This window comes from Polyodon spathula, chromosome 25 (genome assembly GCF_017654505.1).
Source record: "Polyodon spathula isolate WHYD16114869_AA chromosome 25, ASM1765450v1, whole genome shotgun sequence".
In the NCBI taxonomy this organism is placed as follows: Eukaryota; Metazoa; Chordata; class Actinopteri; order Acipenseriformes; family Polyodontidae; genus Polyodon; species Polyodon spathula.
In genome coordinates this window covers 20071348-20089138 of record NC_054558.1, presented here as the reverse complement: position 1 = coordinate 20089138, position 17791 = coordinate 20071348, and the positions used below count along the sequence as shown (strand labels likewise).

Sequence of the window (17791 nt, the reverse complement as noted above, 5' to 3'; positions counted from 1 at the left end):
TTTTATAAATATTTCCGTAACCTATGAAGTTACATAGTATGTATTGCACAGTAAATAACGCATAGTAGATTAAACCAGGTGCTTATACAGTAACTGGATTATTTATATAACATGCTGGTAATTAATAACTATACACCAGATCACTAAATAATTACCTGTACCTATCACATCGCATTCTGTTGCTTTGTTTTTAATAACAGTTAATCGTCAGCTTCAAAGGGATTATTATGGTTTGTTATAATCCTGTTCAGATTAGATGTCCTGCATGTCAATGTATGTGTGATATTTTGAAAAATGCCGGGTCGTGACATTTAGAATCAGTATTATTCCAATCGAGGTGTAACATCTTGTTTCCAATGCGTGCATGTGTGCTTATTCCTGCTTGTACTGGGACTGACACACATATAGCCAGGTCAAGCACTTTGCAAACAGATCACTTAGCAAGACTGAGGCTGACAGCTTATTGATTTGAATCCAGGATTTATTGGGAGAGTCCTCAGCTCTACCACTGACTTTCCTGATCCAACTTCCTAAGCAAACACTAGAAAAGGATTTTTTTTTAAATCAAACAATATCTATTATCTATTTCCTAGTATTCACACAATACCCATTCATAGGGGGTGAAAAAACAGGAGCAAAAATTGCATCTACAGAATCCAGTGCATAATACAGTTTAATGGCAGCCACAGTGCAGTTTAACACCAGACTTACTACTTGCTGTTACTCGTATCAGTTTCCTGCCTTTTAACTGACGTTTCACTGCAATTGTTGAGGACAATAAGCTGGAGAACATATTTCTATATCCAAAAGATTTTGCCCAGATACTAAAGGAGCCCATTATTATGGTGCAGTGTTAGCTGTTTTGCAGCTGCGATCATCTGTTATGTCTGAGAGATGGGTTTCTTTCTCGCAACGGTTTCTGTGAAGGAGATGCCTGGAAGCAGCCCAGCTACTGGAGATGGAAAACACATTCCAAGGCCTGCATGAGTCCTGCATTCTGTTTAATAACAAGTGGTAAAGAACAGATCCAGTAGTGTGCAGAACAACTGCAAAATGGCAGCACTAGAAAAGCATTCTATTTGACTTTGCTTGTTTGTACCAATGCACTGCACTCACACAAAGGATAAAACCGTTTGAAAATCCAGAATAGTATAATTGCTAAAAATAGTAAATAGGAATTCCAAATTACAAACATAAGCTTTAGCTTTAGTAATTTCCACTATCCAGGAGATTTCAGCTATTTGTCTTTCAAGTATTTCTTAATGCTAGTTTATAAGTAAGATTGAGAGATGTAATAAACACAAGTGAATTAGAAGTAATTTCCGGTAATTGTATATAATTCAAATATTATTTCTAAGTCAGGAGACAGCCACTGGACAGTCTTGGTGTAACACAGAAGTACCACACTGCCCCCTTATGGGTACATTATCGATTATGACAAAGCACCACCATAGAAAATGCTTGCAACATTTTTTTCTAAACACAAGACTATTGAATATTGCTCTTTAACTACAATAACTGATATATCAATTAATTTACACAGTCTGCTCCCAACGGTTTTCAGGCAGCAAGCAAGGCAGACGTTAGATGGCAGGCCATCTACTGTGACAGAACAATCGATGCACCTTTCTGAGGTTGTGATGTAACCTGGAAACCTATATGCGTGCTAGAAAAGCTATAAAATGAAAAACAACAAAATCAGCGCTATAAAGAAACAAGCTCTGGTGTTGTACAATGTCTTGCATAACAATGGCAGCTTTAGCCTTAAAAGGTACAATTTCAGGGTCACATTTCAAGTGTATTTGTCTGCAAGGTGCTAATTTTGAAACATGTTGCCCGGCAAACATGTTGCCCGTCTGCATTCTGTCCAATGTTAGAATTTGTCATATATATATATATATATATATATATATATATATATATATATATCATATATCACGACCATAATCACATCTGACCATAACTTATAGAAACTGTGAAACTAGCATTGCAAAAAATCCTTCTGGAAAAAAAAAAAAGACTGCATAATATCGTTAAAATAGAAGAGTCAACTTTCCAAATATGATACCAGTGGAGTACCTTGTTTTAATTCCTAGACTGAGGGCAATTTACACACTGCTGGTAACAAAGACTCAAACAAGTAACGGAACACCTTGAGACCACGGCAAATTTCGATGGCTTGGTGCTTGGCATTCATACAGACCAGGCTGTTTATTAGCGAAGGAGAATTCATCGTAGCAGCAAAGAGAGCGAGATGCAGTCTGTGCCACAGTGGATTACTGGCAGCTCCAAAGCATCCTGCTGTCAAGTTTTTGGAAAACAGGACCTGCGCCCTGTTTACAGTGAGATGGTATGGAAGCAAAACTTTTTCCATATTAGAAAACATTGTAATTAAAAAACATGAATGTGTGTATTTTTTGTAAATAGCATCCTGAAAATGTTCTACTGTGGTAACATGTTAATCAAATCAGAAAATACTTGATATACGTGTGAAAGTGCATTTTTATAATTAGAGAAGTTCAGGCTTCATAGGAAAATGAAAAAAACATGAAACTGCGCAAGTTTCTGCATGAGCTCAGGGAAGCTAATTGAAATTAATGTGTTTTGCAACCACATTACACTTAAGATTTTCATAGATTATGAAATAGGAGTGGTTAGCATCCAATGTATCACCAGGTACCCTAGACTGCATGTGTAATTCATTCATAAATGTATCTTGAATCCTTTCTTACTTAACAGTTCCCCAGAGTAATCGATGCTTGGTCCTCTCTCTGTCGTGCTGCTGTTTCTGAATGTCATACAAGGCTCTCGCTGTAGAATATGCCTTCAAGCCTGCTGTTGCTCTGGTGTTGGTCCATTTGTAAACTGCAATGACCTTGGATTGGAAAGACTCCCTTGTGCCCTTCCTTTGAATATTGCAGTCCTTTCACTAGCTAGGAACAAACTGTGTAACACTGACCACCAGCTTTTCTCCTACTTTTGGCTGCAAGAACTTAGCCTGAGCCACAACAACCTCAGTCTCTTTCCCAAGGGGCTTCCTTCAAGCCTCACAGTTCTTCTCCTGCTGACTAACAGAATAACCTACCTCACCGCCAACAAAATGAGAAGACTGGAGAACATAACCCGACTTGACCTGTGGGCCACATTTAAGGCCTTGAAAAAGTTACAGGTTCAAATCTTAAAGACAACACGTTGTCCAGCATACCTGATTCTCTGCCAACCAGTTTCAGCTTGACGTGTCTTTTCAATTCATTTCTAACATATACCAAACTTCACTGGCAAAATTAACGAACCTGCAGATATTAAAGAAACAATAACTGTCTGAAATATGTCCCAGACAGGACCTTTGACAGTTTGCCAAGACTCACAGAGGTAGAACTGAATGACAATTCCTGGGTCTGCGAGTGTGGAATAATGTATCTCTACCGCTGGCTTTTAAACGGCAGACTAGAGGCAGCTGCTGAGCTGGTGTGTGCAGCCCCACTTCACTTTGCAAGAAGACTGCTCCTTACTTTGTCAGTGGCAACGATCTGCCCTCAGATCCTTAAGCCAAATGACACAATGCAACAGAACATCACTGTTCCCATTTTTCCTAAAGTTTACTTCAAGCACACTCCAATTTTGCCAATGAGCAAGAGAACACATCAAGAAAGAAATTCAAACTCAATGCTGCAAACCAACCATACATTTTGGACCAGATGAATCTTGATGATTGCCAAAAGGTTGATGAAAGTACAACCCCAGCTACTGAACCTCCAATGCCTGAGAACTCTACTCCTGAAAATGCTCCAAGACATCCAGAGGAACCTACAAGCCCATCAAACGTTCCCTCCATGGAACCCACTGCTCGGTTCCAGTTGACTAACAAATCTAGTTTTCAGCCAGCAACACAGGGAGCAAGCATGCTCACTGCAGTCTTGGTGGTTCTCTGTATCCTGGTGTTTCTGGCAGTGCTGTTAATATTGAAGAAAATACTGGAGGGGGACCAAAGGGTGGCTCCAGCAGAAAGGATTCCTGAACCTTCCTAAAGTAGTATGTTTTAGCAATGCAATGAACAGATCATTAACTTCGGTGGTGTACTGTACACACCTGTACATTACAACTCACTTTTCATTTCATAATCTGTATAAAGAAACACGCAGCTTTAAAGCAAGAGCATTTATTGTTATTACACCATTTGTTTATAGATACATTGAAGAATGTTGCCAGCAAGTTGTTCTAATGTCAATTTTACGCAAAATAAACCTATAGGTGAATGTTACATACGTTTTATTATTGTTGAAGACAAGCCCTTCAAAGGCTGGCTGCATGTTAAAGTCACAAATCTAGTTGTGCTAAATTTTGCCATGACTAGCTTAACTTTTCACAGGTGATCTCTCTCCTGTTGAGGAAATATTTTTAAAGAACCAAATTAACACAAACCCAAAATGTATAAACAACAAGTACATGTTTTCCAATGATAAGGCTCATTACTCCACAATAATGATTACAGCAGCTATACTGCATTGTGCATTCGCAGTTACAGACTAAACTTGTGCAACGTTTTCCATTTCTTAGCCTTTGTGGAATTACACAATTCAGAACTGGAATGGTTTTATTTGCTACTTATAAGCCTAGTTGGGTCTAATTGGCTGTTGCCTTGACATCTTGTTTCAGTCTGTAGTCTGCCAGTGCAGCTTTTATTGCATCTTCTGCAAGCACTGAAATAAAAAAAAATATATATATATTATTATATGACAAAGCATGAAACGGGGGTTGGGGGGGGATATTGTGGGCATGGTGCAACTAGATTAGAATTGATTTATTTGATCAGACTCTGGGATACCTTATTACAAAATCAGTGTGAGGAGTAAAAATCACTTGCAAGTAACAACAAAACAGCTGCTGTACTAATTAAATACACTTACTATGAAGAAGATTTTGCAGATAAAAATAAAACAAAAAAGGAACAGGCGGGAGATTGAGAACTTACTGGAGCAATGCAGTTTGACTGGTGGGAGGCTGAGTTCTTTTGCAATCTCAGTGTTCTTAATCATAAGGGCTTCATCCACCTGCGAGAAAAGTATGACAATAAATGGATAAAACATTAAGACCAGTAAAAAGTACGAGTGAAGAACCGTCACTCTCCAGGATTCTTGCTACAAATAAGGGGAACCTGGAGAAGCAAGCTAATTGTTTTAAAATGCCAGTGGTTACCTACCGTCTTCCCCTTAACCCACTCGGTTACCAGCGAGCTGGATGCAATGGCAGATCCACAGCCAAATGTTTTAAACCTGGCATCCGTTATCTTCCCTTGCTCGTCCACTTGAATCTGTGAAGAAACAAGAACTTCAGGAAAACAAATAAAACTGTACAGTACTGCATAAACCAAACGCCAACAATCGAAGCACAGGACGGATAGACAACAAACCCACTTGTAATTTCATGACATCGCCACAAGCAGGCGCACCAACCAAGCCAGTCCCGACATTCTTTGCACTCTTGTCAAGGGATCCTACATTCCTGGGGTTTTCATAGTGATCAACCACCTTTAAAATGACATCATCAAAAAAACATTAGGTAGGGATATGTCATCAAAAACAGAACAAAACTTACAAGCATCTATTCAAAGCAGATGCCAATGGTTACATTCCCACAGAATCCCCTTGGAAATGATTAGGCTATTGATTTACTTTAGTTCAAAAATAAATTTTAATTTTAGATGACAGAGAAGCAAAAAAACAAACATGCAGCAATGTAGTCAAGGTCGTGCAAACTTCTAGGGAGCACACTAGTCTATGGCCTTCAAGTTTTATCTCAAGGACACCTTATGTTGTATAATCTGTGGTTTTTTGCTGCATACTGTGCAATACCATTCCAGTCTGTTCCTACCTATTGTTATTTATAACCGATTCTTGCCTAGTCATGTAAGAACCTATTGACAAACAGGAATAATTCTAGCACTTCTTCGTTCTCACTATACATGTAGAAAACGCACGCACAACTGTACAAGCAGAGACCTCAGGGGTGTGCATCACTGGCAGAAAACATCTTTTCATTTCACCCCACTTTTGTGGATTCGCTTTGCAGCGGTGGATCTCCCAACGGCGTTACCCGCTAAAGGCGCAGTCCCTACCAATAACGCCTCCTCCTCCTCCATTTTTCTTCAGAATAAGCTTTAAACTTCCACTCCACTTATATTGTCAAAATATACTTAGATGCTAAAAGTAAATACCCATACTGCCCTCGATTTAGTAGCAGCCTGGGGAAGATTTTAAATATAGAAGTCTCTCAATTGGCTTAGTCTAGTTATGCATGCACAGGTATGTTACAAAATAATGTTTAAAGCTAGCGAACGTTAAAACCGCTTTTTAAAAAATAATTGTAAACACATACATAAAACTACATTCAGTGACAGTACACCGGCACTTGTTAAATGTGCAAGTTAAATTAATGTTAGCTACTAGTATTATTAAATAACACTGCGTTCTTATTAGTTTCTGAAGAAGTCATTCCATAACAAGCACAGCGTGTCCAAAGTTGCAGTCTGCACTCCACACTGCATTCGCGTATCAATGGCGCAGCGAACACAAAACACATTGTCAGTACAATTCAATCACAGCGATATCGCAGTGCGCTTACCTTTTTGTGATAACAGCTGTGTGTGGTTAATTCTGGCGCAGACAATCGCCTAAATAACATTGAAGAGCAGCAACGCTTTACCACCGCAACCGCCATGTTCTTCAATAACGTGACGCACTGTGCTAAACATCTCGTGGACGCGCACGCGTGATCGAATAAAAACAAGGGAAGTGCGCGTAACCTAAAGGGGGCGGGTTCGTATTATCCCCGGGAACGCGCAACAAAAAGTATTGTGACGTTAATCTATCTATTTTAATTTTATTTATTTACAGATACATTCTAACGTGGCGATAAGGACATGAAACGAAGCACATATGTATATTAATGATGCACAATGAAATAAGAATAATAAACAAAGCATAATATTTAATAGAACATTATATTGTACTGACATAGCTTCTGGTATTTGTGGTACATTACACTAGACCAAAATCATTGAGCTGTTTTGTTCAAGAGCGTTGCTTAAATACAGTACTGTCCCTCACTAAAATGGCGCTGCTCTACTGACGTTACGTTGCTTCCTACGGTCTCTCGTTGCGCGACGATGTTGCTAGGAAACACCTCCAGGATCGCCTGTAAAAACGCTTTCTTTAAAAAAAAAAAAAAAATCGACATGACCGCAACTACCTCGCTCCTAGCCGTCGTGTTTTCTTTCCATAATTTTTTTTTTTTTTTCGTAGGAGGTCAATTCATCTGTAGGGGTTTGGGGTCAGGCATTGCTTTGGGTCGGTCCTTCGTGTTACGAGGCAGATCGAGTCCCAACATGGCGGCAGTGGTTAGCGAAGAGGAGGCGCAGTTGCAAGAGATGGAGGAAGAGGCGGAGGCGTCAGGGGCTGTCGGGGAAGAGAAGGAGCTGGAGTCCGAAGACGAGGAAGAAATGGGACCCGATGGCTCTGATGCAGAGGGAGACGAATCCTCGGATGACGAAAAAGAAATCCAAGCGGAGATCCAGCGTTTGGAGGAGCAGGTGAATGAATGGGGGCGGGGGTGCGCTTTATCAGCGCACAATCAGGGAAGGCCATTTATGTAGCCGGCCAGTGTACATTTTGCAGCTTTAACGCACAGTATAATAATTTGTCAGAAATGTTTTTTTTTTTTTTTTAACCAGACAACGAGTATCGCACCCGCTTCGTACACTTGCATGTCTGCACTCATATTTATGCACTGACTACCCAAACTGCGATTTAATTACTGAACAACATCATGCAACTAGTTGGTAAGCAGAGGTTCAGATGTATATACTGCTGGTAACACGGGACTCTCAAGTCTGATATTCTTGCCCCGACACTGACTGGATACACGCGCACGTTTTGCAGTCCAGTTTCTGGTCAGATTGTGCACATGTTCTGCTGCTGAGATAATGTGCTGTACATTCATGAGTTTGACATTCATTGTCAAATAAATCAAACTGGAGCAGGTATTTCTTTTTAACTTACAGCTAAGGGTTAGCCCAATGGTGAATTGCTCATCACTGTATGTTTATATATTGACAGCTGTCCATCAATGCGTTTGATTACAATTGCCATGTGGACCTGATTAAGCTACTGCGCCAGGCAGGGGAGCTGGTGAAACTCCGCCGGGCTCGGCAGAAAATGAGCGAGCTCTTCCCGCTCACTGAAGGCAAGTCGAAGATAGAAAACTTGCTGTCACTGTAGGATGCACATGTTACACCCCGGGCAATCACTCTGTTACACAAACGCATAAAACATGAGCACGAGCATAACTCCCTGGGGTGTAACATATTGAACAATGTATGAACAAAAACAGCTAGCGATAAGCAAAAGCACCATGAAAGAAAATAGCGTAACCTCCTTAACCTTTTAATTCATGTTTCTTATATAATTACGCTGCCAGGTGTTTACCTGAGGTAGCTCATTCTAATAAAAAGGGCCTAGAGCCAGTTTCTCTCCAGTGATTTTTGCTCAAATCCTCTTAAAGCACAGTACAGTGTAATATGAGATCCAATGCTAGAGGTGGGAGCTTGTTTCAATAAACCCAGTGAAAAACGGATTGTCTCAACAGAAATCTGGCTGGATTGGCTGAAGGATGAGATTCGCATGGCAGAGGAAGAGTCTGACCGAGAGAAAGTGTACGAGCTCTTTGAGAAGGCGGCCAAGGATTATATCTGTAAGTAATGCATTGTCCTAGTTGAAAATGAATGCTACACCTTCTCGGTTCTGTGAGTGAAAGCACAAGGGGACGGATAAGTCTCTAAAACCTTGTCTTTGTTTTGAATGTAGGTCCTGAAATCTGGCTGGAGTATGCACAGTACTCTATTGGGGGGATTGGAAGTCAAGGGGGGGTAGAGAAGGTACGGGAAATCTTTGACAGGGCTCTGACTGCTGTGGGGCTGCACATGACCAAGGGAGCAGCTATCTGGGAAGCCTACAGGGAGTTTGAGAATGCCATTCTGGGAACTTTACAGGTAAGACTGTAAAGCCAATTTGACTGATATTTAGGGAGTGAAAGGATATGATATATATATATATATATATACACACACACACATTATTTTTTACCAAGAATTGGATATAAGATTGCAGTTTGAAATCCAGTTAGTCATACTGTAGTACATTGCAGAGTTTTCCCCCTGACAAGAAACTTTAAGGGGCATGTAAAGTAATTTGTTCGCCTTCCCTCCAGCCAGCACCAGGTAGCGTTCCCACTCCAGAACAGCAGGAGGTGCTGAATGCACAGCTGAACCGAATCCACATGCTGTTTCGACGGCAGCTTGCTATCCCTTTCCTAGGTAAGTCTTTCAGGTTCAGTGGAAAGGGCTGTGCCCTTGTATACCGATGTTACCCTGGGAGATGTCATTTATTAAATACTTAACATTCTCTTTGAATGCACCTCTGGAGAAATGAGAAATGTGAGTCTACTTTTTAGATTTTCAGTATTTAACCTGCTTCCCCCTCCATCAGATATGGAGGTCACATATGCAGAGTATGGAGAATGGTCAGACAAGCCCATCCCAGACTCCGTTACTCAACTTTATAAGAAGGCACTACAGCAGATGGAGAAAAGCAAGCCATATGAGGAGGCCTTGGTAATTATCTCCCTTTTAATCCTTGTCATGGGTGATCAGGTGATCTCTTACTGAGCTGTCTGAACTTGTTGTTTAGTTTTGTTGTCCTCTTTATTTTTAACTCTGGTGAAAGCTGGTATAAGCCTGCTGTTAAACTCCTCAGTCAGTGTGATCTCATAATACGCCTGGTATCGCCTTGGGCCTTTAAACTAAACACTTCTCTGTTTTCATAGCACAAGTGGTTAAGTATTTAAAATCCATTTACTTTTGCAAGCGTTTAATTTTGTGCAGCATCTGATACACTAAAGACATGGCACAAAACAAGAACTCAAGGAAATTCTTCGTTCAAGCACCAACAGGCTCTGGTATGAAAAGAATCAACAGAGAAAAATAAGTTAAGTGACACCAAAATACACATCAGGCGAGCTGGGACTAAGCAAAAGACTGCTAGACTGTCATCTCAACAAGCCTGCCTTGGGTAAACAAGGAAAAGCAGGCGTGCATCTCATGACTGTAATCTTATCCCTTTGATGGCTTTCAGCGAGTGCACTTGACTGTAAAATTGCCTGAAGGCATCCTCTTAATTTTCTTTTTTCTTTCTTGAAGCTTGTAGCTGAGCCACCCAAGCTTTCTGAATACCAGACCTACATTGATTATGAGTTGAAGGAAGGGGACCCGGCTCGAATTCAGACCATCTTTGAACGGGCAGTGGCTGAGAACTGCCTTGTGCCTGACATGTGGGCCAAACTGACCCAGTACCTGGTAAGAAACGGACCTCAAAGCTATTGCTATTATCAGTTAACAACAAGTGCATTTTACTCCAAGTACATCTTTCAGTGTTAAAATCCTGCTGCATGATCCATTGGTTTGAGAAAAACCTTCCGTGTTTCCAAGTGGTTCACTGAAATATATGATGATATAATTGACTGAGCATCATTTCTAACAGCATTTCAAATGCAGGCCAGATATGACATTGCTGATTAGTAGTACTTTTCATTGTCATGGTGGATAAGATTGCCTTTGCCACCATATCTGTTAAAGGATAAAACAAATCTTTCTTTGTCTTCAGGATAGACAGTTGAAGATTAAAGACTTGGTGCTCTCCTCTCACGACCGGGCTGTTAGGAACTGTCCTTGGACGGTGGGACTCTGGAAGAGTTACCTTCTCGCTTTGGAAAGGCATGGAGCTGAACATAAAACTGTGTCAGGTAACAAACGGCATCATCTCTCAATATATTTCATGTCTTTGTTAAACGTCCTTCTGGTTGCAGTGTGTATTGTGTGTTTATTTCTCTTATTGCTATCTCCTTTCCCTGTAATGAATCTGCAGTTTATTTAGTTACGTTTTCATCCTTAGATATCTTTGAAAAAGCCCTGAATGCTGGCTTCATCCAAGCAACAGACTACGTGCATATCTGGCAGGCGTACCTTGACTACCTTAGGAGGCGAGTGGATTTCAGCAAAGGTATGGAGTAAATAAGCAGTGTTATATTTAAAGACAACCAAAGCACTGTGCCTTTGCAGTGCAATGCTAAATAGGTTCGGAAACTGACTCTAAAATAGTCAGCATTGTGTGCAATGTTATTGAGCAGGGAGAATTAACCCAGTGAACAGCGTGACAGGTTCATAATCTACTTTTACTATAATATAACTTTGTAGCAGAAAGTCAGGGCCTGAGCAAAGTATGTTGGATTTTATGAGTCCCGCTAGGTTGTAATATGAGGAACCCAGTGGTGACTTAACCTTGCAGTGCTAGATTGCAAATTGAAGAGCCATTGTGACAACCGTTTATCAGGGTGGTGGCTGTGGGTTTTGTCCCCTCTTTTGTCAAAGCGAACTGCAGAAGCCACCTAGTTGATGCTTTTTTTTTCAATCTGTTTGTAGAGTCCAGTAAGGAGCTGGAGGAGCTCAGGTCTGCATTCGCTCGGGCTCTCGATTACATGAAGCAGGACGTGGAGGAGCGTAAGCGACACGTTTGTTTCGTTCTTCATCTTTTGCCTCATTGGCCCCATTACCCTCCTGCTGCATTTTAAAATGGTGTTTTCTTGTGTTTCTACAGGTTTTGGTGAAAGCGGCGACCCCTCTTGTATGATAATGCAGAACTGGGCAAGGGTGGAGGTAACCCTTTCCATCTCTCACATTTTCTCCTGCCAGTAAACTCTGGAGTTTGGTATAGGTCTGATTTGCATTGCTTCTCTCTGAGTCATGGTACCGGTCTGATTAAGAGAACAGTCGGGCAGCACAGCTTTGCTTTATGCCCTTGATATGCAATGTATGGACTAAGTATAGTTTTTCTGGTCACTTTGCTGCCTGCATTCTAGTCCTACTGTGTGCATTGATGTACAGGTAATACTTTTATGCTTTATCTCCCGTGGCTCCAGGCATTACACTGTAAAAACATGCAGAAGGCCAGGGAACTGTGGGATAGCATCATGACAAAAGGGAACGCCAAGTTTGCCAACATGTGGCTGGAGTACTACAATCTAGAGAGGTAACCACTACCCTAACGTTTGCCATTTTGTTTACTATGTGTACTAACCAACAGTTGCCTTGAAATGAGCTGTGATGAAACTAGGTTTGATTAGTAATTAAGGATGTATTTGCATCACTATGGTTATCCTTTGTGTATTGTGCAAAGCATTGCGTTGCGTTGCAGGATGAACGTTAGGGTACTCCTTCATTAAAATACATGCTTCTTCGTCACAGAAGGCCAGGCAGTCACACTGTGTCTTTCATTTATAAGTGGCTGATGTACCTGTGTTAATCCCAGGTGTCACGGGGATGCACAGCACTGCAGGAAGGCTTTGCTTCGAGCTGTCCAGTGCACCTCTGACTACCCTGAACACGTGTGTGAGGTCCTCCTTTCCTTCGAGAGGGTGGAGGGTAAGTCCATTCAGAGATCAGGGAATGTGCACGTATCCTAAGAACTTTAAAGTAACATTTGATAAATCTGACTTTTGTACCGCCGGTCTGGTTTAGGTGAAACAGTGCAAAGGAATTTGTTGATATGATGCTGACACTTGTGGTTTATTATCTTGTGTGGATATGCATGTTACTGACATGTTACGCTACTGTTTAAAACATTAGGTACTCTAGAGGACTGGGACACGGCTGTGCAGAAAACAGAAACCAAACTGTCCAGAGTCAAAGAGCAGAGAGCCAAAGCAAGTACTTTCACTTTATCATTGTCACATGGCATAAGTGTGAATTTATAGGTGGGCACACAGAAAGGTATTTGAGGTGGTACAGGTTTTGGGTGCTAGAGGTAGTGGTATAATAGTGACAGTAGTACTAGAGTAAAGTTTTCTCTGTTGAGAGTTGGGGTCCTGCTTTTGCCTGTAACGACGTGTCCAATCTCAGGATACAGAGAAAGAAGCTCTCCTTGCCAAGCAGGAGGAGGAAAAGGCTGAGCAGAAGAGGAAGAAGAAAGCACAGAAAAAGAAAGCGGGGCGAGCCGGAGAGAAGAGGAAGGCTGAGGAGGAGGAGGAGGATGATGAGGATGAGTGGGGAGATGAGTCAGGTGAGACGACACCAGGAGGCTTTCAAGTTCACTTCAGGTTATTTAGTTTTTTACTGAGATTTGAAGGTGGATATCCTAAGCAATAACTAAGATTGTATACACAAACAAGCGTAATGGTTGAATCTTCTCCGTTTCAGAACAACCCGCCAAGAAGCACCGGGGAGAGGGGGGTGAGACGATGGAGACAGAGAGTGGGATGTTCAGTCGGAAGGCTCCCTTCCAGAAGACTTCACAAGTGCCTGCAGCTCAGAAAGCCAGGGCTACAGCCAGGCCGGTCCAGCAGGTTCCCGACGAGAGCCGCAAGGACCATTTGAGCGTCTTTGTAAGCAACCTGCCCTTCAGCTTGGAGGACCCTGAGAAGAAGCTGCGGGACGTTTTCCATGGCTGCGGGCCCATTGAGCAGGTCCGCCCCGTCTACAACCCCCAGGGCACCTTCCGCGGGTACTGCTACGTGCAGTTTGAGAGCCAGATCTGTGTGCAGGAAGCGCTGAAGCTGGACCGGAAGGAGATAAATGGCAGGCCCATGTTTGTCTCGCCCTGTATTGACAAGAACAAGAACCCAGACTTCAAGGTAATGGGAGGAAATCTTCCAATAATGAGCCAGCTGGAGTGCTTGGGGACTAGGAGGCAGTATAATCTGGCGGTCAAAGAGCTAAGGGACATGGGTTCTGGATTTTACACTGACCTAAATAAATTGAGTGGGTCATTACAGCACAGAGGGAAAATGGGGCCCGTGGTGAACATTTTTTGGGCTGGTTTATTTGGGACAGAACTTTTTTTTTCATTTACAGGACACCTAACAATGGTTTGTGAGGTTTTTTTGAAGTGATCAAATGATCTGTACTATTGATCGTCAAGAAAGCAGTGCTCCAAAAACTCTTCTTTGGTTCTGACTCCAGGGTTTGAATGCTGTTGTTTTTTTTTAGCGTGCCCTGCCAAGAAGAGGCTGTTGTTTTAATGGTTTCCTTTCTGTTTGTGCCTCCTCCACAGGTGTTCAAATACAGCACTTCTATGGAGAAACACAAGATCTTCATCTCTGGCCTCCCTTTCTCTTGCACTAAAGAACAGCTGGAGGGGATGTTCAAAGAACACGGCACAGTCAAAGATACCCGGCTGGTCACTAACCGTTCTGGGAAGCCAAAGGTAAAAGTGAAAAGCAACATCGTGCTGGAGTCGTGAGACCTTAAGTAATGTTGTCTTGGTTGTGCAGTTACTGAAGTACTCAGATGCTTGACTGAAAAGTGGCAGAGAAAAGACATGAGGGGAGGAGTTCAGGAGGTCTTATAGCTATTGTGTGTGTTCTGATTAAGGCTTAAGAGCCAAACTTGGATATCATTTCACTTCCTCTAGTTTTTCTTATTCAAAACATTGTAGGCAGTAATCTTTTTTTTTTTACGAACACACAGGCATAAAACCAAGGTCCTATTGTAAGTGACTGTGCAGCAGCAGCAGCAGTTGATGCTTAGTTCACCTCCCAGTCTCTGTATGTCGCTTTGGATAAAAAGCAGCTGCTCAATGACAAATTAAATTTTAAAAAAATAAGTAAGTAAATATAATGATCATTCTTTTTTGTATTCACCATTTTGGTTAATTCACCCATGTACGTGCACAGTTTTCCCTTCGCTGCCCTTACTGGTGAAATAATGGTGTGCTGTAATACTAATGGAAATGCCAGGCTTGGAGAATAACATTTTTTCTTTTGCAGGGCCTGGCATATGTGGAGTTTGAGAACGAAGCACAGGCCTCCCATGCGGTGCTGAAGATGGACGGGACGGTGTTCCAGAATCACACCCTGAATGTGGCCATCAGTAACCCGCCCCGGAGGAACCTCTCAGACAAGCCAGAGTCCAGCAGGGCGATGGGATCCATGATGCCACCACAGGTCTTTGGAGTGTAAGTATCCCAGTCAGAGCTCTCTGTGGTTCAACAAACAGTTGCAGAAACATTTCTTCTTTCCCTTTGGAGCTACTTCTTAACCCTTTAACTTTCTTATTTTTGCAATGAGGTACCACGAAACAGGGATTAAAAATGTACTGACAGGTTGGATCTAGTCATCCAACTCGTCAGTTTCCTCATAATACCTGAGTCGCTCTCAAATGTGTTTTAAGAAGAAACCATTTGAATAACAAGTGCTGGTAACTGAAATGGAAGGATGCAACCTGAAGAGGAGCAATCTGATTCCACTGTCTCTTTTTACCTTGGCAGAAGAGGAAGGGGCCGCACACAGCTGTCTCTGCTACCGAGAGCGTTGCATCGTCAAAGTGCCCCGGAGTCGAAGACTGAGAACGGGACACTGCAGAGCCGAACTGGAAAGCCTGTGCAAGAGACCTCAGCGACGGCACCACAGAAACAGATGTCCAATGCGGACTTCTCCAGATTATTAATGAAGAAGTAACGGGTGGACGTTGAGAGGGCTCAGCCTGGGGGAGCAATGAGAAAACTGCCTTTTACGGAAACCATATTGTGTCCTTAATGAAAAGAAAAACATGTATGTTGTGATTTGTGCTGTAAATATTTAAAAATCCCTGTAGCCAATTGTATGAAAAAAGGGTTAGTTAGCCAGGGCTCCATAGATACTGAAACCAGGTCAGAGGAGGTATAATAGAGACGGGCAGGACGGAACAGTCTGTGTTTAGTATTAGAGATTGGTAAGCCTGGACAAGTCGAGGGTTGGATGTGCTTTACTATTCGGTTCTGTGAAGCTCAACTCAGAATAAGTGAAAACCAAATACATTTGAAATCAGGTTTATTCCCCTTGTGTTTTGGTTTCTTAAGCAGTTATTGTTATCTTTTGCCTTTTTTAATGGCAGAGAATTTTAAAGGGGAAAATCCAATCTGAATTTTCTGTGCTGCATTTATTATTTTTTTCAAACAATTCTATTTGGCATGTATTGAAGCCTTGACTCTGTGGGGCCACTGAAGTGGCTACATTGCACGAAGATCCAGCAGTGTGCGATGAGGACATTGCTGCATGGAGGCAGGCTTGCGATTTGTATTTTTTGTTTTTATACAGAAACAGGTGTTCTATTAGCTCTTTGTTTATCTTGTAGAGTGAGTACATCAGTGTAAGCTTACCTATCTCAAACTGTAATTCTGCAAAAACAAAATAAGGTTGAAGAGAATAATGCAAATTTCATTTGTATCTACTGTAGTCTAAGCTTATTAGTTTCCAATGTTGTGTCCTGCATTTACATGCCGTTATGTAGGACTGTGTCAAAAAAAGTAATGCATTAGAAGTAAACCCGTGCTCCTGCCCACTTGATAGACAAGCACGCTTGATCAAAAGGGGGAACCTCCTTCAACACAGTTTCAAACGCTACCTTATTTTGTCTTCTGCTACTTTATGTTGGTATACTAGTTACAGGCTGATGTTTTTTGTAAAGCCTTTCCATTAGAATCCAGTGTCCAGGCTGGTGATGAGATCTCTCACATTGAGGGTGTTTATTTAAAATGTATTAGTCTTTGTTAAGTAATTAGTATTGCAAAGGTACAATCCCAGCAAGGGCCTCTTAATATGAATGCTGTCAGTATAAATGGAAGCAAGCCAGTTCCACCATGCATGGTTTCCTGAGCTTTCCTGGAGATTTAGCCAGTTGTTTTGAAGCTTTTCCCAGAAGTAATTGTGGAATGGCTTCATAGCTAGCCTTTTTTGTTTTATTAAAGAACACTTTTAGAGTCTGTTTGAATCGGGTGTTCAGTGCTCACTTGGTTGGCTGTAGTTTTGTATAGCATTTATATGTTTTAAAAAGGACAAATTAAGCGATTTGCTAACTAGTGACATTTTTCACCGCAGTGGCCTATTTTAGTAAAAATTAAATAAAAGAAATAACGCTAACGTTTGTTGTTCAATGTTCCGTATAAGAGGGCGATATTCAAATTGTATTAGTTTGAAAATGTAACTTTTTTTTCCTTCTTTTGTATTTAAATATGTTGGTCCATTTGTGCTGACCTTGATGTTAAGAAGTATACTGGCAACCTGATTATGAATTTATTCAGCTTTTCTTTTTAAGTGCCAACTGGGCAAGTGTACATGGACCATTTTAAAGTGTGTAACTCCTCCCCACCATTTCACTTCACTTATTTACTTTTCATGATGTGAATTGTATAAAAAATGAAGACCATAATCGTGCCCTGTGTTTGGAATTTTTGTTGTGAAGCACTGTATATGCATCTTCCCTCTTTTATATTTCGATTCCTTAGCATTCTAGCCCAGTGTCTCTTTAACCAATATTCAATTGCAATTCTCTTGACAGTCTTATTTGTATTACAGAGTATGCTTTACCCACATTTACCATGTAATTGCTGGTGCAAAATCAACTGAACCGCTGTAAAGGTTGTCCACAAGAAAACAAACACAGGGTTTATGTAGGAAAATAGTTTTTTTTTTTTTTTTTATTTCGTATTTCATACAAAGTTCAAATCACTATTGTCCTACCAGGCAAGGGAACCCACGACAGCCACACTACCCATCTATTAGTCGAGTCATGACTTCCAGATCCAGAGTTGGTTGCATCTTGTCCCCTCATAGCTTGGATTATTTGAACTGGTCGCAATCATCTTATTACTTTGCACATGTGTAGTTGCTTACCCCCGTTCTGCTATAGCAACCCTTGTGCACTGTGCTT

At 41.4% G+C, this 17791-nt stretch overlaps 2 protein-coding genes across 2 annotated transcripts; one reads left to right on the top strand and one right to left on the bottom strand.

The window, feature by feature from the left end:
• Positions 1-4143: 4143 nt before the first annotated feature.
• LOC121299660 (iron-sulfur cluster assembly scaffold protein IscU-like) lies at positions 4144-6766 on the bottom strand. The gene is made up of 5 exons (XM_041227544.1): positions 6622-6766; positions 5415-5528; positions 5201-5311; positions 4973-5051; positions 4144-4700 (listed from the first exon to the last, which is right to left on the bottom strand). The coding sequence occupies exons 1-5, from the start codon at positions 6715-6717 to the stop codon at positions 4624-4626; spliced, it is 477 nt and encodes a 158-aa protein (XP_041083478.1). The 5' UTR covers positions 6718-6766; the 3' UTR covers positions 4144-4623.
• A 539-nt stretch (positions 6767-7305) lies between these two features.
• On the top strand, positions 7306-17776 carry LOC121299658 (squamous cell carcinoma antigen recognized by T-cells 3-like). The gene is made up of 19 exons (XM_041227541.1): positions 7306-7588; positions 8115-8241; positions 8644-8748; positions 8862-9046; positions 9265-9370; positions 9543-9667; positions 10253-10408; positions 10716-10854; positions 11004-11111; positions 11531-11608; positions 11706-11764; positions 12028-12137; positions 12417-12529; positions 12734-12810; positions 13007-13166; positions 13304-13737; positions 14157-14309; positions 14872-15059; positions 15372-17776. The coding sequence occupies exons 1-19, from the start codon at positions 7385-7387 to the stop codon at positions 15559-15561; spliced, it is 2817 nt and encodes a 938-aa protein (XP_041083475.1). The 5' UTR covers positions 7306-7384; the 3' UTR covers positions 15562-17776.
• Positions 17777-17791: the final 15 nt, after the last annotated feature.

Coding starts and splice junctions, on each gene's coding strand:
- LOC121299660 (XM_041227544.1), bottom strand. CDS start 6,717: ATGGCGGTTGCGGTGGTAAAGCGTTGCTGCTCTTCAATGTTATTTAGG. Junction 5,529..6,621: donor ACAGCTGTTATCACAAAAAG/GTAAGCGCACTG, acceptor GTCATTTTAAAG/GTGGTTGATCACTATGAAAA. Junction 5,052..5,200: donor AGTGGGTTAAGGGGAAGACG/GTAGGTAACCAC, acceptor CTTTTCTCGCAG/GTGGATGAAGCCCTTATGAT.
- LOC121299658 (XM_041227541.1), top strand. CDS start 7,385: ATGGCGGCAGTGGTTAGCGAAGAGGAGGCGCAGTTGCAAGAGATGGAG. Junction 9,047..9,264: donor CCATTCTGGGAACTTTACAG/GTAAGACTGTAA, acceptor CCTTCCCTCCAG/CCAGCACCAGGTAGCGTTCC. Junction 12,138..12,416: donor GAGTACTACAATCTAGAGAG/GTAACCACTACC, acceptor TGTTAATCCCAG/GTGTCACGGGGATGCACAGC.